This window comes from Coturnix japonica, chromosome Z (assembly GCF_054131305.1).
Source record: "Coturnix japonica strain WE chromosome Z, WE-NBRP24, whole genome shotgun sequence".
Classification (NCBI taxonomy): domain Eukaryota; kingdom Metazoa; phylum Chordata; class Aves; order Galliformes; family Phasianidae; genus Coturnix; species Coturnix japonica.
Genome location: NC_140702.1, coordinates 62,974,564 through 62,999,175, shown reverse-complemented (window position 1 = coordinate 62,999,175; position 24,612 = coordinate 62,974,564). Strand labels below are relative to the sequence as shown.

Genomic DNA, 24,612 nt, shown 5'->3' with positions numbered 1-24,612 from the left:
CTTCCAGGATCCCCCCTTTTTTTTCCATGTAGAGGGGAATATATTTCTGAGTATTTGGGGGAATTGGCTATTTTTATCTGAACAATATCTGAAGGAATTAATATTTTAAAGAACATGACCTGCAAGCCTGAAAGTACACTGGATCTGTTTTATACTTTCCTTCTACTTTCTGCAAAACCAGAAGCAGAAGCAGCAATAACAGCCTCACAGATTTAAGCACCACAAACATATCAAACAAAGATAGCACTTTCTTGTACAGAAGCATGCCATTACAGAATTTTTGTAGACCAAAACTGGCATCTAAGGCCCAGCATGATAATGGCTTTCTAAAATTTCAGGTGCAAAATTTATCACTGCAGTATGATAATAAAGTGTGCTTTTTGTTAATAGAGCATTTACTCAAATTTTGGTTTCCACATATATTTGGGAAAAGTGGCTGCTTAATAATTTAATTTATCATAAGTAGACAAAAGATGAAAGGGGGAAAAGGTGCCTCTGACTTGCCCTGCTTTAAGATGCTATTTTTTTCTTTAAGGTAACTTTCATACATTGGTGTTGTCCTTCACTCTGGAATGGTAGTCAGTCACAACTGTCTGAACAGCTTTAGGCTTTCAGGTCAGTGCTCACAAACAATGCCACAGTCATGATCTTGTCACAGACATGGCTGTGTTGGTATCTTGATGTGCTGTGAACTGGAGAGGTGAAATTATATTAAGAAAAAAACAAAACAACAACAACAACAACAAAACCACAACATTTTTGCTTTCCAAGTTGTTTTAGCATGCTTCATTTCATTGATCTTAGTGATCAATGTGATGGCATAACAGAATTGATTGTGAGGGAGACTGGGAGATGAACAATACAGAAATGATTTTTTTTTTTTTTTTTTGGACCAGATAATCCTTATACCATGTCTAATAAATGTTCATGGGAAAGCCCCTACAGACAAGTGTACTAATATCAATAAAGCAAGCTTGAAAGTCCTCTTCTTGGGTCAGAAGGTAGTTGTTCCACCCATATTGTAAAATGCATGCAGATATGCGAAGTGCTTGAGAAAGACAACTCAGTTTTTCTCAGAAACCTGTCTTCCAGTCTCCTCATAACTCCCATAGGTCTTTTGCCACCTAGTGGCAGACCAGGCTCAGCAGAAGAGGTTATGTATATTTCCTACTGAAAATCTGTTGCATGCTCCGGTTTTCACAGGGTTAGTATATCTAGTTACATGCCACTCCTGGGAGATAACATTTCAGCAATTCTACCACAGTCTAAAGACAAGACAATGAGTTAATATGCCTGCTTAGACCTGTTGTGCCAACCGTGGGAGTAAGTGCTGAGAGCAAGTGCCATACAACTGCTGCCCATGACAGGTAACCACGGCTATGATCCAGTTACAGAGTCATTTTGGGAAGTACCTGATTTTCAGTAGAAATTTGATATTCATGAACACTGGCAGGAGCTTCTGTTTTTATTGCTACATTTCTTGTTAGAGCAGTCTGTGTTATCTTTGTATCTGCAAGATGGGGCCAGACTTCCTGAAATGTGTGCTATTCCAATTCCACAACGCTGATAGTTGAAAGTGGTTTTAGTATTTCTGACAGAAGTTTGATGTGGTCATGAGCGAATTAACGGCATTGTCTCATGTCTAACTGCACTGTCACCCATACAGCAACAGCTGGACTTCCCAGATACTATTTGTGGACAGCTGACAGGCAAGATTCTCTGAAAGTGCATCAAGTTGATGCTGTTGTTCTTTCAGACTGCCATAATTAAATCCTTGTAACCTTGTAAGTGTTGAATATTATTACCATCTCAAGATCTTTTTATACTAATGGAAGGCAGATTTTGAAAACTGAAGAAAGAAGGCAAAAGATGACGACAGTGCCAGTTAAACTTCATAAAGAAAATGTTTCTGCCACAGAGGAAAGCCCAGAGTATCATAGTCATGTGCAAGCCTTGTGGATCAGCTTGGCTGTAAGCACTGCACTAAACCACTTCTTCCAGAGCATAGGTCTTCCATTGAACATCAAAAGCTGATGTAAAGCCCCTGCAGTACAAAAACAAACAAACAAACAAACAAAAAAACCCTCTTACATTTGAAAAGACAGAAGTACTTCTTTTTTATAGCTTGACCTGAGATCTGTTGGCTCAGACCCTAGGAAACTTTTCCTTGAAGGCAAAATCTGTGTTTAGATGCAGAACCTCTCTCTAGATGGACGACGTGGGAATGCTGGGCCTTCTCTAAACTATCCACAGGCACCAGAAAAACTCTCCTGATAGTTCAGAGCCTACTGTGATGTACAGCAACCCTGATGTGCTCAGATGCACCTCACTGCCCCTAACTTCCCACACACCACAGTTCATGCCTTGCTGAGGGGCACAGTTGGAAGCTTGATTAGATAGTTGGATGAGCTAAATAGCAGGTGATACACATGAAACTAAGTGCTGCTTTTTCAGTGGTGAGCTCGGGGCTCATGGGAAGGAGAAAGTTTAGATGTCCTATACACAGGCCTGGGGGCCATCCCGGTAAAGCATGCAAGGCAGGAAGCTGCTAGAATCAGTAGGCGAGGAGAAGGCTAAAGAAAATGGGATAAGAAGGAGGGTGGAGGAGCATGGCACAGCTACAGTGAATTGGGCAGGGCATTTTATATGGGGAGAGGACAGCTGGGAAGGGTGGGCAGCCATTTGTCTCTTCACAAAGTTATGCTCCCTCACTTCCCCCCCACCCACCCCTCACCTCACCATGCACCTCAGCAGAGCCTGTCTTTTCCCTGCCCTGCCCCACCTTGGTTCTACCTCTTTGCATTATCCCTGCCCAGACTCAGAGTGCCAGAGTGCCCCATAGCTGGCTGGGACCTGCATAAACTCCTAGGGCCTCAGGATGGACAGCTTTAGTAATTACTGTGTCCTAGAAGCAGGAAAAGAGAGGAATCCTGAACTGGGTGAAGGGTGTATTTGGTGGGAAGTAAGGAATATACATGGTCAAGTGGGTGATTGTCTGCTGGTCTGAATTCCCCCTTAGCAGATATGCTGGGACATGAGGGAGGAAGCAGTTTTCACACAGAAGTTATTCAATTACCTCCCACATATACCCCAGTATAAATGGTTTGGTGGGGAACTATTTGGCCTGGCTTTCCCCTCAGAATGCCCCCAGCTGCTGTTACCAGCAGGAAGAAGAAGTGGAAAAGCAAGAGGAACAGATATCCTTAGCAGAACGCCTCTAACTTCCCTTTTTCCTCAACATGTCCTTCTCCACCTCTGCCTGAGAAGGAAAAAAAAGTTCAAGAACATGCAAATAACTCACCAACAGTTGTGCAAACTCTGTGGGAGGGAGAGGGGGATGTCTCTTGGCTTCCCAGGCCTTTACGTGCAAACTTCTCACACTTTTCACGTGTTAAGCACCTGCCAGCTCATCTGATTTTAGTTTGGAGAAGCAAAACAGAATCCCATGTTTCCTAAAAAACATCCCAGCTCCAAGCATGGTCCTGCTCTCACTCTTTGCCCTTCTGAGCAGAAGACTTGCAGCAGATATCTGTGACCGTTCAGGTATTACCTAGCTCATTTGCCATGAGCTTTTCCCAGATGGTAGCAAAGGGCCTTTACTCTTCAAAATCTCTCCCTTAAACTTTTGAAGGAAATAACCGGTCACTAACAACTTAAGCCTTGTTGATGTTATGTAATTTTTTATCATTGTATTTTTTTTTTAATAAATAAAAATATTTATTTAACAAAAAAATAAAAACAGTATTCACAGTCAATTTTGGAAAGTCAAGTAATCCCTGACAAATTCAAGACAAAAAAAAAAATAAAATATTTTAACGATATGCAACTGATGTTAATTCACACTTCAGGTGCTCTCAAGTAAGTACCTGTAACATGTATGGCTGAATTTGAAAACACTGCCAAGCTGTTGTCTACCAGGACACCCAGGTCCTTCTCTACAGAGCTTCTCTCTAGCAGTTCATGTCCCAGCCCGTACTGATACTTGCAGTTATTCCTTCCCAGGTGCAAAACTCTACACCAACTGCAACCATTAGCAGTTTCAGAGTCTCTTCTCACAGTCTAGGATTTTAACCTTTTACTATACGCTATGTTACAATTGTTGTATTCTAAAACATGATGGGAGAAAGGACAAGTTAAAAAACTTGGTGCTTTGCAGTTTAACCTGAATTATATAATAGGAAAGTTATTTATGTTGCAATGAAACCTTGAACTGTTTTGTCAAATCACCTTTCCAGGGCAGTCATGTGGCTAAAAAGTAATCAATCAATCTGTCTATCATCTATCTATCTATCTATCTATCTATCTATCTATCTATCTATCCATTTATTTATTTATTTATGGTGTATCATCAACAGGTTTGAAGAAATAGATTAAAATCTTATTGATTCACTGTTGACCTGGATATGGAAGGAAAAAAAACCCAATTACTTCCAATTTTAAGCTCATTTTCTTCTGCTTAAATGGCAGGAATAACCCAAAGAAACAAGAATTCCAACAAGAACTACACTGAAGAGATCACTGAACAGCACGTACACTTGAGGGAGATACCAGTAACACCATTTCTGATATCAATAATATCTCTTCTTTTGAGAATTTACAAAATTTTCAGTGTCATCCTTAATCTTTTAATAACAGACTTCTCAGTGGTTGAGAAATGCAGGAACTAATTTTAGCAGGAACTAATTTTACAACTAAGCACTGCAGACTGAGCTTCAGATATTTTTGTCTGTCTCTTAGGAAACACTTTCAATTTCTTCTTCTTTGCATGGAGAAGCTTCTTCAAAAATAATGCTGATGTTAATATCTCTGGCTGACTTGTGAATGTCAGAAATGGAAAAGTGCGAAGTACTTTTAGAAGGAAAATATTTGTGGTAGGTGGATGGTTAGACTAGATGGTCTTGGACGTCTTTTCAAAACTTGGTGACTCCATGATTCTATGATTCTATGGATTTTGTCCTTCAGTAGCACTTAATGACTTTAAAGACTCTCTGCTCTCAACTTTATAAACTATATGAACACATACAAAGCTATTGGTAAAAACAGATGTATACTACTGGCACTACATCATCTACTTTGAAAAGAGGCACAGCAGTGTCTCAGCTTTGCCTCTAGTTGTTTCTGAGCAGAAGCTACCTCTTCCACATCTAAACTTCAGAACAATGTGCCTCCATATAAGTAATTATTAGTGAGCTTATTACATGGCTGAACAGTGCCTTCAAACATGTAGCTGTTACTCATCAGCTAACTAGCTGTAACTTTACAGACTCTGCAGTCAGACTTCCAGATATCTGTTTTTCAGCCTGTTCTTTGAGCTCAGTTAGTGCAGGGAGACTGAGTGATGGCTGAAAGTACAGGATCAAGGTTGAAGCATAGTGAAATGTAGTCATTAGAGAAACAGGATACAGTATCATGGTTTTCCAGAGGTATCATGATATCGTGATGGAACTTGGACTGTTGCAAAAGAAGAACTACAGTTCCTAAAATGCCCCAGTCTTTCTGGATGTAAGGACATCTCTTTTCTTCTCCACGCTGCAAGGCAGCATGGTTGGGAGTTGTACCCATTCCCCTTTTTTTTTTTTTTTGTAAATTTATTACTCATTATTAGAGTACTATGGTTAGGTTGTGGTTGAACTTGATGATCTTCAAGGTCTTTTCCAACCTGGGTAATTCTGTGATTCTATGATTATCCCTTTTATATTGCACCATCCCACATTCCTTCATCATTTTTAATAAAGCAGTTTTCTTTTTATCTCAATTGAGCAACAACTCCTCCTTACTTCTCTTCTGGCTTTCCACAGGGGAAAGGTGGGATAAGGTGGCAAGGCCTGTCATATGGCAAAGATTCAATCCATGGTATACACATAAGAATCTTTTTTTTTTTTTTAGAGCTGAAGATGCTTTACTAGAAAGTAGACAGTAGACTAGGATCCCTGGTTGTGTAAACTGTAAAGTAGGAAGATGACAACCCAGGATCAGGGTTTGGACTAATGGAAGGGAGCATGTATGATAGAAGCATGAGGTTACTGCCTCTGGGCTAAAAGAGTCTGGATGTCAGTAAGTAGCCTTGCACGCCTTCTTGCAGCATTCTACTTCTAAGTCATCATTTGTTTGCCACTCATCCTGTGCATAGTTTCTGCAAATTCTTCTATAAGTAAGCAGTTTAACAACATCAGTGGAAAATTCACAATAGAAAAACTGAGCTTTTGCTATTATGGTGTGCAGTCATCTTGGCTAGTAGTTCCTTCTGAGGAAATAAATAAGACTTTCTCAGTGTTGATGTGTGGCACTGGATACCACACAATTACACTTGTAAGCTGTTTAACAAAAAAGCTGTGATGTTCATAAAGGTGCAGTTTCGATATGTAAAGCATTTCCTCACCCATATCCCCTCAGGTTTGCTGCTGAATACTGTTCTATATTATATATCTTTGAAAAGATGCAGATTGAAGATATTCAAGGAAAGAAAAAGAAAGATGGAATAAGGCACGGGAAAGGAGCTGCTTTTCATTACAGATTGTTTTACTTCCTGAGGTTACACAACAGCATGTTTATACCAGCAATGCAAAGAAACAAGGTTTAGAATAACATCATGAGAGGAGTGACTGTATGAGAAGTCCCTTAAGCTGGTGCTGTAGTGGAGGAGAAGGAGGGTTGGAGAACACTATTCAAAACCAAAGCTTCAGGACAGCTGCACTTGTTAGAGAGGAACAAGCAAAACACATACAGAATATAACTTCTGTGGCACATATGGGCAGATCCCTTGTTCTCCTTCCTTCTATTAACCAGTTCCCTATCACAATGTCTGCCAAATAAAATTTTGATAGTTTTCAAAATACTACTTGAAGCTCAAAACTTTTTTTTTTTTTTTTTTTTGTAAGTGTGAATTTTGTAGTGTGACCAACACACTTTTTAAGATTGCTAGAAAAGAAATCAGGCATCTGGAAAAACATTCAGAATGTTGAAGTTTAATTAAAAATAAAAACATGTATGTGATTTCTCAGTTTAGTACAGCTTTTGACATCTATATGACATAGGCTAAATAACAATCCCACAGTAAACATTTCAAAACATAAACTGACTTCAGGAATGTTTCCGCAGGAAATCAAAGACAATCATAATTAAAAATGAAAACCCACTTTAATCCAAATGATTTTAGAAACAAAGCTTCAACAAAAATTTATGTATGCACTTTTTTACATAATACTAACACCCTTCCTATGGACAAGTTCTTTGGGATTTCAAAAGGCTTTCTTTTTTTACTACCAGTGAACTTTGATGATTGTAGATGGTAGCAGGGTGGTTACAAAGTTTGCTGACTTCAAAGTGACTGCCCGTCTATGGTAGAACCTGCTGTCTCCCCACACCCACTCCCCCCCTCTCCAAAAAATAAAATAATAATTAAATAACCCTTTAATTCCTTCTGGCTTAAAGCATTTGTAGAGAATGCATACTCTGTCTGCATAAGAGTGCCAGCTGATACATCCAGCTTTTATTTTTAAAATAGAATTCTTCCTTCTGGTCCTACTCTTCCGTTTTTGTTTTGTTTGGTTGCTTCTTTTTCCCTGAGACTTCCCTCTCTGCTATCCTTAAACTGTTGCTTTTAACCCCTAGCTGGCACATGATATCTAAGAAGCTTGGGAGATGTGACTGGGCTATGCTTCCCCTCTTCCACTGTTCACCTGTCCTGAGAAAGATGTATGTCACTTTTCAGCTGTCAGAGGGAAGGGAACACTACTCCACGCATCACTTTCTCTCTGAAATTATTTTGCATATTTTTTTCCTGTGGTGCCGTGCCGTGCTTGCACAACAGTGACCTCTAATGGAGGTATCACTTTCATTGCAAATCAGCCTCAATAGTTTATTTTCAGTGGGTCGTCTTGTCCAACTTTCTGCTCAGAACAGGGACAATACTTAACAAATCATTCAAAGTATTCTTTCACTGAATTCTCATTTCCATTTCTACTTCCATTTAATCTTATTAATTTAGTAGCTTACTGTGTCTATTATTTGCATGCACTTGAATCTGCTGGCTACAGGCTATGTGCAAATGAGAAGTAGAAACCTAATTTGTCAGAGTCAATTTTAGTTTTGCTGTCTCCTCACAGTGGCCACCATCCATGATAAATAGGAGACTTTCCGCTCCAAGTACTGAAGTGCTAGTGATGGGGCAAACAAAATGGGGAAGAGAAGAGGAGAGGCTTCTTGATGCTGAGTTGTGCCAGCTTCAAGCCCTGATTTCCAGCATGCCACGTATGCTGCACCACACCAGGCATATTGCTTTATATCAGATACACTACAGGCCCATAATAATATTTTCCATTTTTCCACTGTTTACATTGCCAATTCTTTTGCCGAGCTTTGGCTAGACTGAAAGGTAAGTCAGCTGGGCATCCATTAAAGGATGGGCTATTAGGAAACTCATCAATCATGCAGGATATGTTGATTGTGAAAGTAGATTAGCTACTTACTGTAGTGGGGAGAAGAGTAGCAGGAAGGAGAAAAGCACTAGTGTTTAGGCTAAGGTACATCTATATTCTTACTGTTTATTCTTGAGGGCTGCTACATAAAGATGATCCATCACAGCTGCTCTTGGAGGCTGACCAAGAGGAATCAATATAATACTCCTCATCTTTTTTTTTTTCTCCATAGCTAAGATACAGACCCCTAGAGAGGAAGAGAGACTTCTTCTGTGCTGCTGGAGCTGCCCAGATAATTCATCTACCATTTGTCCCTTTCTATTTTTCCAGGTCATTACTGCCAGTGAGTTAGCATGTGATAATGGTGTGCTCCACACAAACTTCCAGCATATAGTTCTTACAAGTGCTTAGGAGTGCTGGATTTCAGTGCTATTACCTTGAATTGCTGAATAATGTCTAGTGTAACCACTTATAAAGAGGAAGGGTTTGTTTGTTTGTTTGTTTTGTTTCCCCCTGATGTTACTAACTGGCCATTTGTTTCTGTGACAGAAATTTGGTTACAAGGGGTTAAAATATTTTAGCTATTCTGGAAGTACATGAAATACCTTCCAAAGTAAATGCTATAGAAATATGACACAGAACCATGAAAGAGTTATTTCAAGGTGAATTATAGTACAGCTGTTTTCCAGAAATTAACTGTATGGAGATTTTTTAAAATCAATGCTCATATGAGGTGAATGACAGAATCCATTAGGAATTAAATGAGAAGTTAGTGACATTCCTGAGGCAATGCGAATGCCTTCCAAATTGAGGTACCCAGGAAATGTGCATTGTGAAAAATGAGGTACCCAGGAAATGTGCATAAGTCACAGTTAACTGATATTTTCGTAGGGATAGATTTGTTATCTAAAACCAGTTTCATCTCTGTCTTGTGTAAAACTGTCAAAAAATGTACTTTCCCTCATTATTCCTCATTCTAACCTTTTCAGTTATATTGTTCTCCATTTTTTTTTTTTAACTACTACTTTTTTTCTCTTTGCCTATATTGCTATAATACAAATTTCTACCCCTGCAGCATCAAATATTGTGATTTGCTTCCTTCATGATGCTTCTGGGTTGCCCATGATGAAAGCAGTACTGCTAGGGTAATATAATAAGAATATGAATATGTAGTTAGCATTGCTTTGAACCGTCAGTCATATTTGGGTTCAGGTAAACCAATCTGAAACTTAAAAAGAATTTGAAGAAAAAGTAGAACTGTAATTGTTGCTTGTTTTCAAACTGCATTTGGCAACAGCAGAAACCGTGTGTTCAATGTTTTTTCATATTTACTTGCTCCTAAACAAACCTTTTCACAAAAGAAGTTATATATATGATTCATGCCAATAGCATAACTGTATCATAATTTGCCTTGCAAATTGTAATGTAGAGTTTTGCAGACACAAAGGCTTCACGTGTACTTCAGAATGCTAAATGGGAAGCTTGAGTTAAAGAATCTGCATCAACAGGAACTCAGCATGCAAAAGCACAGTAAGATGCTAATTTGTTAGAACTCTTGTGCTTTTTTGGATCCCATTCACATATGTGTTTATCCAGAGTAAATCAAGTAACTTGAGTTGAATTTTTTGCACATACAAGCACAGTGTTTTGTTTCTTGTTTTGTTTTTTCTTCTCACTTGTTCCTACACTCTGGGACTCATTACAACAGAAATAAGAAGTATCTGTTCTATATTTTAAATATCCAAAATGTTGCTGAAAGGCTTTTGAGGCCATTTCTTCAGATTCAGGAAGAATTCAGTCTTTGTGTAAAACAGAGACAACCCCTGACCAAACCCTCCAAACACTGTTAAATGTAAACTGTGTTCTGCATTCAATACTATTTCACATTGTCACTTTTCTTGTCCTGCTTGTGATGGACATTAGACCTTTTTGCCTATGAAGATACTGAATTCTATGGTTTGGGTTCCTCTCTAGGTTTCATAAAATACCTTTTTCCTCTTAAAACAGATAAACAGATTTAAATAAAGCGAAGCTCTTTAGAGATAGCTTTGTATGAGCATATTTACAATGGTAAAAGTATACATGATACTCCAAGAGTTCTAAAATATTTCCTGAGGAAAGGGTGGTATAAAAAGCTATTCAGACTATACGATTTTTAAAATCTTTAAAATAATTTGACTTGAAATTGTTGATTCAGTTTACCAATAAAATACTTAGGAAAAACATCTGCAAGTATGTAGGTTTTTGAATTTTAAGTGATCTTTTTTATGGAAAAAAGAATAGATATTAGTTTTTAAAAAAATACAGCTGTACCGCAAAGTTACACCTAGAAGCATAAATTCTGTTTGTTTTTAGTTTCAAAGTTCTTCTGAATGAAGACAGTCTTCCTGGAAATACCATTAAAAAGCTTTACTCTCATTTCTGGATTGCTATCACACTGACACCTGACTGCAGAATTCTTCTAGATCTATGGACTTATTTTTCAGCTCAGACTTGAAAGAAGCTTTTGTCTCTTCCTTATTTTTGAATTTCAGAATCTGCAAGATACACAGAAACTGATTCATATGATGAAGAAACAGAAAAAAAACTAAGAAGTTTCTTCATGCCCTCAGGAGCAGGAAGTGAGCTGCAAGAAACTGAATTGAAACTTACTGTAAGCATGTTTAAAGTTTTTGAGTTGCATTCTATATAGTTTTAAAACTAAATATTATGCATTCATATAATAAAAAGATAAGGCTCTGTACTTACCATGGTTTCAGCTTCTCTGTCTTTACAGTCCTGCTAAAGAATATGTCCTGTACTGGAGAGAGTCAAAAATGTTCTTTGTCCTTCACTCTGCACTTCCTTTTTTGAAAGTGTATGTTGCCTATCCAGCCTTCACAGGAAAAGTTATCAGCAAAATCCTTGTTTTGCTTATTATCAGAGACCCAAAAGAATTTTTAACAGCATTTGTTTGTGACACACTGCAGCACTGTGAAGGACAAATGACACTGAATGAGCATTCATTTATTTTATGATCTCTGAGAACACTTATAACATACAATTATGTTTTCTCTAATCTTTGGCTGAATTATAAAATAAAAAATATTTTGTTTTTTTGTTTTTCATTCTCAAGATTTCCCAGGTTTTTGTGTATTTAGGCATCATTACCTACCAGATGCACTTCTCCTTCTGGCTCAGATTTTCCTGAATGTTTTATTTCAAAGCCATTTTCTTCATCTAATAAGCTGAAATGTATTTCTGTGCACTGACTTTTGATTCTTCATCTCTTCATGGCTGATAACATCAGAAAAACAGAGCTTTTCTGGTCCAGCAGTGTATAAAAGCTCAATACTGCTACAGAATTTCTATGTATAAAAAGTGAAGGGAGAAAGGTTATAATGGGCCTAGATTTCACTGACCTGAATCACAGAATCATGGAATCACAGAAACACGGAATCATACTTAGAGTTGGAAGGGACCTTTAAAGGTCATCTAGTCCATCTCTCCTGCAATGAACAAGGACATCCACAGCTAGATCAGGCTGTCCAGGGAGTAATCCAGCCTGGCCTTGAAATGCCCCAGGGATGGGGCAAATCAACCACAACTCTGGGTAGCCTGTTCACGTGTTTCACCATCCTCTCTGTACAAAACTTTTTTCCTAGCTATATCTCTTATATAAATGTACCCGTTTTGGGTTTGAAGCTATTTCACCTTGTTCTATAAGTACAAACCTTGCTAAGGAATCTTTCCCTTTCATTCCTGTAGTTCCCCTTTAGATACGGAAAGTCTGCTATTAGGTCAAATCACAGCCTTCTCCAGACTGAATAATAAAACCACAGAATGGCCTGAGTTGAAAAGGACCACAATGTTCATCTCACTTCAACCCCTCTGCCACACTCAGGGTTGCCAACCACCAGACCAGGCTGCCCAGAGCCACATCCAGCCTGGCCTTGAATGCCTCCATGGATGGGGCATCCACAACCTCCTTGGGCAACCTGTTCCAGTGTGTCACGATCCTTTGAGTGAGAAACTTCCTCCTAATATCTACACTAAACCTCTCCTGTCATAGTTTAAAACCATTCCCCCTTGTCCAATCACTATGAACCCATGTAAACAATTGTTCCCTCTCTTGTTTATAGGCTTCCTTCAAGTACTGGAAGGCCACAATGAGGTCTCCCAGGTTGCCCAAGGAGGTTGTGAAGCCTTCTCTTTTCCAAGCTAAACAAATCCAGTTCCCTCAACCTTTCCTCACAGGAGAGGTGCTCCAGCCCACTGATCATCTTAGTGGCCCTCCTCTGAACCTGTTTCAAGAGCTCCGTGTCTTTCCTGTACTGGGGGACCCAGGCCTGGATGCAGTACTGCAAGTGGGGCCTCACAAGAGCTGAGTAGAGGGGGACAATCACCTCCCTCTCCCTGCTGGCCACCCGTCTGTTAATGCAGCCCAGACCACAGTTGGCCTTCTGGGCTGCAAGTGCACACTGCTGGTTAATGTCCAGTTTCTCATCCACCAGGACCCCAAAGTCTTTCTCCACAGGGCTGCTTTCAAAAATATCTTTCTCCACTCTATATAAATACCTGGGATCAACTGCTGGGGGCCACCACTTGTGACTGGCTTCCACCCTGCAACGGAAACGTTGATTACAACCCCTTGGCTGCAACCAGCCAACCAGTTCTTAACCCATCAAACTGACCATCTTTCATATCGATACCTCTCCAATTTAGAGAGAAGGACATGGTCAGGGACCATTTCAAAGGCTTTGCAGAAGTCCAGGTAGGTGACATTTGTTGCCCCTTCCCATTCACCAGTGCTGTCACTCCATCATAGAAAGTCACCACATTGGTCAGGCAATCTTTGAAACAGCTGCAGCTGTGAAGAGACTGTACTGACCCTTTGTTGGAGCATCAACCAAGCATCCTGTAGTCTATGACAACCATTTTGGATTTCACAGTAAACTTCAACACATAATTTCTATATATTAAACTCAAATTTAATGGCTGGTGCCTTACCTTATGTTCAGAAATAATTTTGCTTTATACAGATTCTTATTAGAAGAATCACAATGATCTCCAAATACTCAACAGAATAATACTGGGGTACAGATTTTACATTTTGCCTGGTGTCCCGTTGCAATTTCTCAATATCAATCAGTGATACTGTTGCTGTTCATGCTTCATGCAGCAGGTACATATATTCTGGCCTTCAAAATCAGCACAGCAATTGCCTTTTCTAACTTAGTCCAGAACAGTCACTTTAATTCAGCAGAAATATATGTTTCTCAACTGTGTAAGTGAATATTAAATTAACACTATCCTATCTTAATGAAAGTAAGGAAATTTCCACTGTAAACTATGAGTTGAATACCACAACTTTGCATTTGGAATCTTGCAAGGTGAATATTTCTTTTATATACAAAAATGTTTGGTTCTTAATGCAGAGAAAAGAAAGCAGATGTGAGGGCTGTTCTGGTATGCAGTACAGCAGGAAAATCTATTTTACTTATAAACTACAGCACTTTAAAACGTGGTATCTTATCTAGTATTTTGGACAGGAACAAACTTGCTTAACAGAAGTAAAAACTTTTCAAATTGAAACCGAGGAAGCACCAAGAAGTTCAGACTGTTCTGCAGATCTCTTTCCTTGCTAATTACTTTTGAGATCCATTTGGCAAGGAAGTCTTCTTTTTAGGTATAGTATGTAAAGATCTCAACTTTTATAACAGAATAAATAATTCCATATGGCTTGCCAGATAATGGAAGCTATTCCTGCATGCCTACTAAGGTCAGCTGGAGTTTTGCCTTTGTTTATTTTCAGAACAGAACTAAATTCTCTCTTATTCTGGATCACTCTCTGCTATTCTCAGACTGTATGCATGTAGGGCACAGCACCAGTTAAAAATGAAATAAAACAAAGCAAACATTCTAAAAGAATAAAATGAAGACTAAACAGGAGAAATATCCTTTTGAGGCATACAACTGATACATTCTACATCTAATGTTAAATCACACTGTTCGGTTTGACATAATATCCTAAAATAGATACCCTAGCTTCTGTCTGTGACGTATGACACCTTGTAAAACAGCTGCAGTTAAGGCACTTGCCTTACAAACCCCATTATTATCTGCAGCTCTTACATTTAATAGCAGTGCCAGTGCCTAGTAGGGGTTATATAGAAGGAATTTAGCAGCTGACTGCTGTGTCAGCTGGCACCATTTAAGGCATCTTAGACTGCTGATTCACATTCCCTTAGGGCTAGAGGAAATCTCTGGGCCTCTACATCTATCTGAATAAAGTTTACTTGATACAAATGTTCTCACTGTTCAACATGTGCAAAATCCTTTCCTGTTCTGATGTCTCTATGCTGCTTCTGCCTTTATTCTAAAACTATATAAATTTTGCTGGCTTTAGAGTAATAAAATTAAACATTTTAGCTTGATCAGGCTTATTGTTCTCATGAAGCTATGTAACACAGAACTGAAACTTACAGTATTGTTATAGTGAAAATAACTATTAAATTAGCTCCGGAAGTATTCCTGCTAGTCCCTCTAGTAGGTGTAGGTTTTTGTTTGTCTGTTTAGACCTCTCATAACTTATTTTGTAATCATGCTAGAACTTAAATGTGAAGATTTTGTCTGCTTCTATCTTAGTAAAGAGGATGAAAAACTTGCATGAGAAATCAGGACAGTTAAAAAAATACCTATGTTGCACTCTAAAACTGCACAATGCACTTAGCTTATCAGTAACAATCATATAAGACAAACACAGATGTGAATATTGACTTAGAACACAAAGAATAATGTTCAAATGTTTTAGCCAGATAACAAAGTCATTCTACAGAAAGTGTTAGTAAAGGCTGGATGGCATTTTCTAGTAAAAAAATATATTTTGACCAAGAACCTTTCTAAAATTTACTAAGATGCTTGATTTTTCTCCTTGATAATTCTCAGTTTTCATTGGAGGTGCTGAGGGGTCAGGAGCACAAGACTTATGAGGAATAGCTGAGGGAAATGGGTTTGCTTAGTCTAGAGAAGAGGAGGCTCAGGGGAGAATCTACTGACCTCTACAACTACCTGAAAGGAGGTTGTGATGAGTTGGCAGTCTGTCTCTTTTTCCAAGTAACAGCAGTAGGATAAGAGGGAGTGGCCTCATGTGCCAGGGGACTTTCAGGTTGGATATTACTAATAATTTCTTCCCTGAAAGAGTGATCAGGCTCTGAAACAGGCTGTCCATGTAGGCTGTTCAGTCACTGTCTCTGTAGATTTACAAGGAACCTAAAAGCCTGTAGATACAGAGCTAAGGAACATGCTTTTATGTACATTACTGGTGGTAGGTGGACAGTTGGACCGGATGATTTTACAGGTCTTTTCCAACCTTAGTGATTCAGTGATTTCACAAAAGAAGCACATAATTGAATCTCAGAATAATTTGATTCAGCTGAAGAATGTGCTTCAGCTAAAATCAGTAATTTTACTTATCTCATGGGAGTTCTTATGCAGTTTCCTTGTGTATTCAACCTCCCTGGAGAGCCAGGCTCCCAAGGCTGTGTGCATCTGCTTAGCTATATTTGTGACCATAAACTTGTATAGAAAAAACATATCACTATGTAGAGAGAAGATGATGTCCAAGAGGAGATGTGATCTATGCAGAAAGTCTTGTCTTCAGAAGAAAAGGGGAACACAATACCTCACTGGCAATCTCAATGGCAATGTACATCTATAAATGCAGGGTTTTCACAGATGGGGAAAAAAAGAAGGGGAAAAAAAAGAAAAAAAGAAAAAGAAAAAAAAAAGAATGCTCTGCATTCAGGCAGCATGTGCAGCATGATCTCAAGATACCCAAGTTGCTGAGAATGGATGGGCCATAGAGCAGAGACTCAGATGTTGAGAAGGCAACAAACACAAACTCCAAAAAAAACCTATTTTTGCTACACTCTTCTTTGGTGATCCATGTATTCCCCTTTTTTGGTCACACTTTGTTACACATCCTGATGCGAGAGCTCACAGACTGTGTCCCCATCCTCATAGCTGGCTGGGCATGCCATGTCTCACAGACAGGCATATTAGCTGTGTGAAAATGAGAGTATAATTTCAGAAGTATCAACAGTTCTCTGAGTTTCTGTAGTGTGAAGGCAATCAGACATTAAAAATTCTTTTTTTTTCTTTCTTTTTTTTTTCCCCTAAAACTCCTGAACAGCCAGACTACAAAATTTGATTTAAAATATCTCAATTTGAATATCAAAAGCGCTTGAATTAAGCTTGGGAAAAAAAAAAAATTAAAATAAAATAAAAAGTAGGAAAAAAATCTGCCAAATATTTACAAACATGAGGTGATTCATGTAGGTTCAAAAAGCACACATCAACAGCCACTTTTATCCTGGATTATTATTATTATTTTTTCCCCGGAACTTATATTACTTTGTTTGCTGATGGGACCATTGGTATCAAGAGTTCACAAAATCTATATATAGGAAATATACAGCTACTTCCAGCTTCGTCTCTTCTCTCAGGGAGTGATTTGGAGGAGTAGTAGAATTCTCTGAAGGAGAGGAAATCTGAACCATCTCAAACCCCCAAAAGTGATCACATGGGGTGAAGTAGTTCTCTATACCTATATACCAATGTTCAGAAGATACTTATGGAAGCAGTTGCTTCTTTGGGGATCCCACATTGCATTTTGTTTGTATGTTTATTTGCTCTGCCTTTCTGTCACATTCTATAGCATTCTATTTGTAAGGCTTTCAGTCTTTCCAATGACCACAATATTTATGGCTGATACAAGTCCCTGTAACTAGCTGAGTCTGGAAAATGGGTTTCAAGTCATGCAAGTTGCCAGCATCACTACTAAACTTCTATGCATGTCTCATGAAAGGTTTCAGTAATTTATCAGAATAGAGATAATTTAAAAACCTGCTTCTAAAAATACCTATAAAGCTTATTCCTCCTTGCTACAAAGGATGACTGTTGGGCAGTCATGCTGTTCCACAGTGAAATGCAGACTGCACCCTTTTCATCTCAACACAAGGTGGTACTGTAGTATACTATGTCTTCATCTGCTCCACTTTCTGGGGAAGAGAAGAATGTAATACTGAAAAACTAAAGCTGCAGTGTGTAAGTAAAGTAATTCAGAATGACTGATTCTTTACGAAATGTTACTTAAAAAAAATTATATATATACACATACATACATATAAATATTTAAATAATATCTCTAAGAGAATTGATATCCTATGTATGATTCTGCATATTAGCATGATGCTTGATTTACTTCGAATTTTCTGTCTGGATAGATACTTATCATCTTCAAGTACAAAACATAAAACAGCTATGTTGCATTTCAATGCACAAATGAGAACATGATTCCACTTCAGGGAATGCCTGTATGCCCCACTGTTTTCTGTTGCCTCTGGATACAGCTCCAGATTCTTTACAGTGCCTCAAACTATGTTTTTGTTCATTACATACTCTTGCCTTTCCTGCCCACTTCCTGCCTGTCAGAGTGATCATGGCATGATCACTAGAAATTTACAGTTGCCTTCATTAGAAAAACCTCTACAGTCATTCACTGACTTTATTACATACAAACTGTCACTTCATGCATCAGCCTAATATGAAAATAAATCATTTTTCTTTTTCCAGATAGACATTAAATGATACTCCCAGCTATTCCTCACTGAGATCTTTCACTTTTTGTTCTTTCATTACTTAATAAACAATTTTTAATCTCCTTCCTTCAAGTGAAAAGAAAAAAAATAAGCCGTATTACTAAATTAAATTTTCACCTTACTGAGATATCTAAGAAAAGTAAGTGATGGGAGAACTGCTTTCTATAATAAAATGTTATTATTTCTTCCAATTGTTTCTATACTATTTTTCATTAATAGATAATTATTTTTAATTGTATGTTAGGAGAATACAGGAAAATATTAATTCAATATCAACAAATAATTATTTCTATTTTATTTAAATTATTACTGTGTGGAGGATACAAACAATAAGAACTGGTGTTCTAAAGTAAGAGTGAAAAAATAATTATTCTGGGGTCAGATACCATACAATTTTATTGTACCTTTTTTTTTTTTTTTTTTTTTTTTTAAGATCTGAGATAAATGTAGCTCCAATACAAATAAAACAACATAAGCTGATATTAACTAACTCACCTGTAGGTGTCATTCAATGGCTGTGAAGATTGCTTCTTTAATATTTAAAAGGAAAATAAAAAGTAGTGTTCTTAATAGGAATGTCCACGTGGCCATAAAAATCTATTTCTTTCCACAAAAGTTTTCAGTGTGAGTACTAGACTAGCTCTGTACATCTGGACATGGTCTACCCGTATTATTGTGGCTTCAGGTCTGAAATGATTAAGAGTTTCATCAAATCACAGACCTGCTATTCTAGGAGCTGTAGTTTATCATTTTCCCATGAATGGATAATGTTTTTTTTTGATTGTTGCTTTTATGAAGATATTCAGCTATAGCTTACCCTTTTTCTAGGTGCATGGGTCACGGTGCACCCATGCCCTGCAGCTGCTTATCTTTCTCTCTACTGGAGATACAACAACAACATCTTTATTAATGACATCGATGAGGGAATCGAGTGCACCCTCAGCAAGTTTGCTGACAACACCAAGCTGAGTGGTGCGGTCGATACAGTGGAGGGAACGGATGCCATTCAGAGGGACCTTGACAGGCTGGAAAGCTGGGCTTGGGTGGACCTAATGAGGTTCGACACGGCAAAGTGCAAGGTTTTGCACTTGGGCTGGAAGTACTTCAGGCACCTGTACAGGCTGGGAGGAGTTGTCCTTGAGAGCAGCTTGGCAGAGAAGGACGAAAGATGATGGACAAAAGACTCAACATGAGCCAGCAGTGTGCTCTGGCAGCCCAGAAAGCAAATGGGATCCTGGGCTCCATCAGGAGAGGTGTGGTCAGCAGGGATAGGGAGGTGATTGTCCCTCTCTGCTCTTGTGAGTCCCCTTCTGGAGTACTGTGTCCAGGTGTGGAGCCCTCAGTACAAAAAAGACATGGAGATTTTGGAAAGGGTCCAGAGGAGGGCCACGAAGATGATCAGGGGGCTGGAGCACCTCCCCTATGAGGACAGGCTGAGGGAGTTGGGTTTGTTCAGCCTGGAGAAGAGAAGGTTGCGGGGTGACCTCATTGCAGCCTTTCAATACCTGAAGGGAACTTAGTCCCAGGAGGGGAGTAAACTCTTCGAAAGGGATGACAATAGTAGGACACGGGGAAATGGTTTTAAGTTAAAAGAGGGAAGATTTAGGTTGGATGTTAGGGGGAAGTTCTTTACTAGGAGAGTGGTTAGACCCTGGAACAGGCTGCCCAGGGAGGTTGTGGATGCCCCGTCCTTGGAGGTGTTCAAGACCAGGTTGGACGGTGCCCTGGGCAACCTGATCTAGTAAAGGTGTATGGTTGGTGGCCCTGCCAGGCAGGGGGGTTGGAACCACATGATCCTTGAGGTCCCTTCCAACCCGGGTCATTCTGTGATCTGTGATCTACAGCCTTCAGTACTCTTATCCCCCCGTGGAAAGCTTTTTCTGAAGAGCTGTCAAATCAAAAACAAACAAAAAACACCTCAGACCAGTATTGCCTGTATACTAAAATCACATGTGAGTTTGTATTCTAACTGTAGATCAATATTTTGGAAGCATTTTCCAGCTGTTTTCTGCCTCTTTCATAGAAGTACTTGTTAATTAGATTAACAACTGCCTAACTTTTCTTTTCTGGCTTAAAATCACATGAGAAAAAAGCTCAAAGATTTCCTAGACTGTTCTTTTCCCTTTTAAAATCTTTGTGCATGCTCCTGCTCTTCTGGTGGGTCACGTTGAAGAGAATCAAACAATTACACACAGAACATCTGCAGTTCCTCTTTTCAGATTGCTGCCATGATCTTTGTAACTTAAGGCTAAAGGCATACCAGCATATCTCAAATTGGCATAGTGCATCAATATGACTTTCTAATTTCTGAGCTTCTTAAGCTCATGGAATTGTCTTGAAGCCTAAATAAACGTCCAAATATTTTCCCGAGTTAAAAGAAAGATCATGAATAAACATGTTATTTGCTAGTAGGCTAACTTACTTATAGCTGGAGGAAGCAGACAAGTGCTTAGCCATCTAAGTATTTATACCTTGCTGAGTGTAATGTTTTGCTAGTTCAGTATCAGATGAAGACCTGTAATTTCCAGTGTGACTTTTCATTTTAGTGCCCAGTTTCAAACATAATGAAACTCCTGACTCTCAGTAAGTGAAAAGTTATCATGTTATAGAAAAATGTGTCTCTTGACACTTAGACTGTACATACCAAGGCAGTGTAGGATGACATACATTTTAAATACCAAGGCCAATAATTTTGAGTGACCTTATCTTTACAGGTAGCAATGCTGCACAGCAGAAGAATGATAAAATATTGAATTCTAACTTGCCTGGATTAGAATCATAGAATTGTTTGAGTTGGAAGGAATCCTTAAAGGTCATCTAGTCCAACTCCTCTAAGTGAACAGGGACACTTACAGCTCCATCAGGTGCTTCTTCTACTTCCAAAGAGGAAAGTATGTAAGAGCTCCCGCCACTAATCACAGTATCATAGTCTTGTGCGGGTTGGAAGGGACCTTAGAGATCATAGAGTCCAACCCCTGGGATTTGAGCCTCTGTGTAGCAGAGCGACACTTCTACCACTTGCGCCACAGGGGGGATTCGAACCCAATGCCTTCGGTGTTGCAACGCAGCATTCCTACCACTGCCTGAATTTCACCTCTTTGCTGCATTATTCCAAATGAATTCTGCGCTGCAGTGATATCTGAAAAGTAGACTGAATGCGTGGGTTCATTGAAGGTGGCCACATAATTGATCTTCTGTCCTGTGTTCAGGTGCCTACGACAGGTACCTGCCATATATCGTCATGGGAAGCCTGACTGTGCTGATAGGGATCCTGACCCTGTTTCTCTCTGAGGGCTATGGCAATGCTCTGCCTGAGAGCTTCGAAAAAATGCTGAAGGTGAAATGGTAAGCTGGCCTTTTTTTCATCATATCCTCCACAAGAATACAGGACTTCCTTGTACATAATCTCTTTCTTACAATGAATACTCTGGATATACTCCAGTTTTGGCCTTTCATGCTGAGTATCCATCCACTCACTCCCTCTGCACCCTTCCAGGTTAATGCTGCTGTCTCTGTACTGCAGTGGGACTTCCCTTGCTGCACCCACCTGATTAGCAGATATGCATTTCTCTCAGTGTGATGGGGCTTTTGTTGCATGCAGTGCATTGCCCTCTACTCTAATGACCCCCTTTCCTTGTATAAACACAGCAGGAGACATGACAAATGTAACCTGATTCCAGAAACCTGAGAAAGCTGCATTTTGGACAAGGAAGATACATCAGTCCCTTCAATTTTTGAGTACTATTTATTATCTGTTCAGATTATATATGTAGTAAGCTGTTATTGAGATATTAAATTAACATATGTTTGTTTCTAACCATTGAATCTTCAATAGCTCAGTAATCATAGGGTTGTTTGATAGCCCTTTTTACTCTCAGCTTACCCTGCCTGGCTCTGACCTTCCACTGTCACATATACTAGTAGTAAATACTTCCAGCAGCTGCAGTACCTATCTATATCACACAGTCCCATTACCCTACCTATTGCCTCTAAACAACTCTTTCCCCAGAAACCTCCTGAACCTAAGCTCAGGCCTGCAGTAAACAGATCAATGGCTGAGGATGTTACTTTTAAAATCCTCACATGGAACACTGGAAGAATAAAGTACTAACATTCCTTCCTCTCTTCCTACTAATATAGAAGAGCAATAATTCAATAATTTTTTTATTTTTAAAGCCTTTTCAAGCCTCTGCCACCAAAGCCCAAGCCAGCTCTCTGTAAGATCATTCTTATTCAGAAATTTTTTGTAACCCAGATCTAAGAATTTTTGATACCATGTGTTGTGCACAACCCCAAGACAGAAATAACTCATAATACCCTTCTGATTAGCAGTTAAATATTACTTAATCGTTTGAACTTAATCTTCATATAATCTATTCTAAGAATACACTATAATGCACAATCAGAAATCTTACTTTTATTTTATTCGCCTTTTTTCTAGAGGGGTGGAGGTTTTTTTTCTTTTCTTTTTTTTTTTTCTTTTTCTTTTTTCCCTATCCTGCCCTTGATTTGTGATGATTTCATCTTTAGGAAATAATTCAGTGTGACGATAAACCAATTTAATGAGTCCCATTTGCATAAAATGCATTTGTTGATCAAGAATACAAGACACTGGTGCTTGTAATGTCGTTATGTTTCTACATACCTGCTTCAGCTAATGCTATATGTCCCAAGGCATGATGGTTCTTGAAGACAGAAAATGAGTCAGAACAAATGGTCATTTAAACTCAGTTAACCAACCAGCAAGCATCTTCAACCAGTCTGTAAGAGGTCCTCCTAATCAGCAATCAATGATCAACAAGACGTGGAGCTTTTGGAGTAGGTTCAGAGGAGGCCTTGAGGATCCTCAGGGGGCTGGAGCATTTCTCCTATGTATAAACACAGAGGCACCTGCTCTTGTTCAGTCTGGAGCAGAGAAGGCTCCAGGGAGACCTCTTTGCAGCCTTCCAGTATTTAAAGTGAATGTATAAACAGAAAGAAAACCAACTTTTTAGACTTCTCTTTCACAAGTTATCAACTGAAGCATTTAAGACAGCTGTTCCAACTTCCACAAGCCAGTTAGAAACTGGCTGAGGATAACTTTCCTAATGAGGACAGGACCTTATTTTGGCTGGCTGGATATTTTCTTCTGTGTTATTTTAATATTTTAAATGCAATTAAAAAGAGGGATGTTCCATCTCTTTTTTTTTTCTTTTTTATTTCTTCTTTTTAATTTTAAGCCTTAACTATCAGCCAGTCTAGGTGCCCTGGATGTTTCCTGGGGAAGGGGATAAGAGGGGAGGGTAAAGGAAAGGCCAACACTCCTGCTGCAGTGTTCTGTTCATTTCCTTCAAGAGCTTGAATTCAGGTCAGAGCAACATGTAGTTGTGGCTTCAACTGAAGTGTCATATAAAAAGATACAGAAAGTACAATATGATTTCAGCATTCAGAAATTTGCAGTCTAAAATTTTTTAGCCAGCAGTGAGCCAAAAAAGCCAATGGCATACTGGGGTGTATTAAAAAGAGTGTGTCCAGCAGGTCGAAGGAGGTGATCCTCCCCCTCTACCCTGCCCTGGTGAGGCCTCATCTGGAATATTGTGTCCAGTTCTGGGCTCCCCAGTACAAAAAAGGCAGGGATCTCTTGGAAAGAGTCCAGCGGAGGGCCACTAAGATGGTGAAGGGCCTGGAGCATCTCCCCTGTGAGGAGAGACTTAGGGAACTGGGTCTGTTTAGCCTTAAGAAGGCTGAGAGGGGACTTGGTCCAGGTTTATAAATACCTGAGGTGTGGGAGCCATAGTGTCGAGGCTGATCTCTTTCCAGTAGTGCGTGGGGACAGGACTAGGGTAATGGGATGAAACTACAGCATAGGAAGTTCTGCATGAATGTGTGCAAGAACTTTTTTACTGTGAGGGTGACGGAGCACTGGAACAGGCTGCCCGGGGTAGAGGGGGAGTGGAGTCTCCTTCTCTGGAGATATTCAAGACCCACCTGGATGCCTACCTGTGTGACATGGTGTAGGGAGCCTGCTTTGGCAGGGGGGTTGGACTCGATGATCTCTAGAGGTCCCTTCCAACCCCTACAATTCTGTGATTTTTACATGGTCTGATGGTAATAGTAAAAGGGTGAATGGCTTTAGACCTGTGTTAGGTAGAAATTCTTTATACAGACGGTGGCGAGGCACTAGCACAGGTTGCCCAGAGAGCAATGGATGCCCCATCCCTGGAGATGTTTCTCAAGGCCAGGCTGGATGAGGCCCTAGGCAGCATGATCTGGTGGGCAGTAACCCTACCCACAACAGGTCCCTCCCAACCCAAGTTGTTTTATAATCTGTAGATCTTGACAGCTATTGTCAAGCTCCAGCACCAACAGGCTATTAATTTTAGCCTGGAAAACTCCAAAATTATTATTTTTCTGACTTCAAGTGTGTAGTGTTTTTTACAGTGTAGCCTTTCACTTAAGCACAAAACAAATTTAAATTTTTTTTTTCAAGCTACTAATTATCAATCCCGCTAACAACTGATTTAAGCAAGCAAGAACTTAGTCTAAATTATTCAGCAAAAATTATGTCTGACAGC

General features: G+C 39.2%; 1 protein-coding gene across 6 annotated transcripts in view; it reads right to left on the bottom strand.

Moving 5' to 3' along the window:
- The window catches only part of FYB1 (FYN binding protein 1), a 57,254-nt gene extending 45,970 nt beyond the window's left edge, over window positions 1-11,284 (bottom strand). For all 6 annotated transcript variants that reach the window (XM_085530164.1, XM_085530162.1, XM_085530163.1 and 3 more), the window contains exon 1: window positions 11,166-11,284. In XM_085530164.1, the coding sequence (XP_085386290.1) occupies window positions 11,166-11,168 (3 nt within the window). In that variant the 5' untranslated portion in view covers window positions 11,169-11,284. The remainder of the gene's footprint in view (window positions 1-11,165) is intronic.
- Between the last annotated feature and the right edge of the window lie 13,328 nt (window positions 11,285-24,612).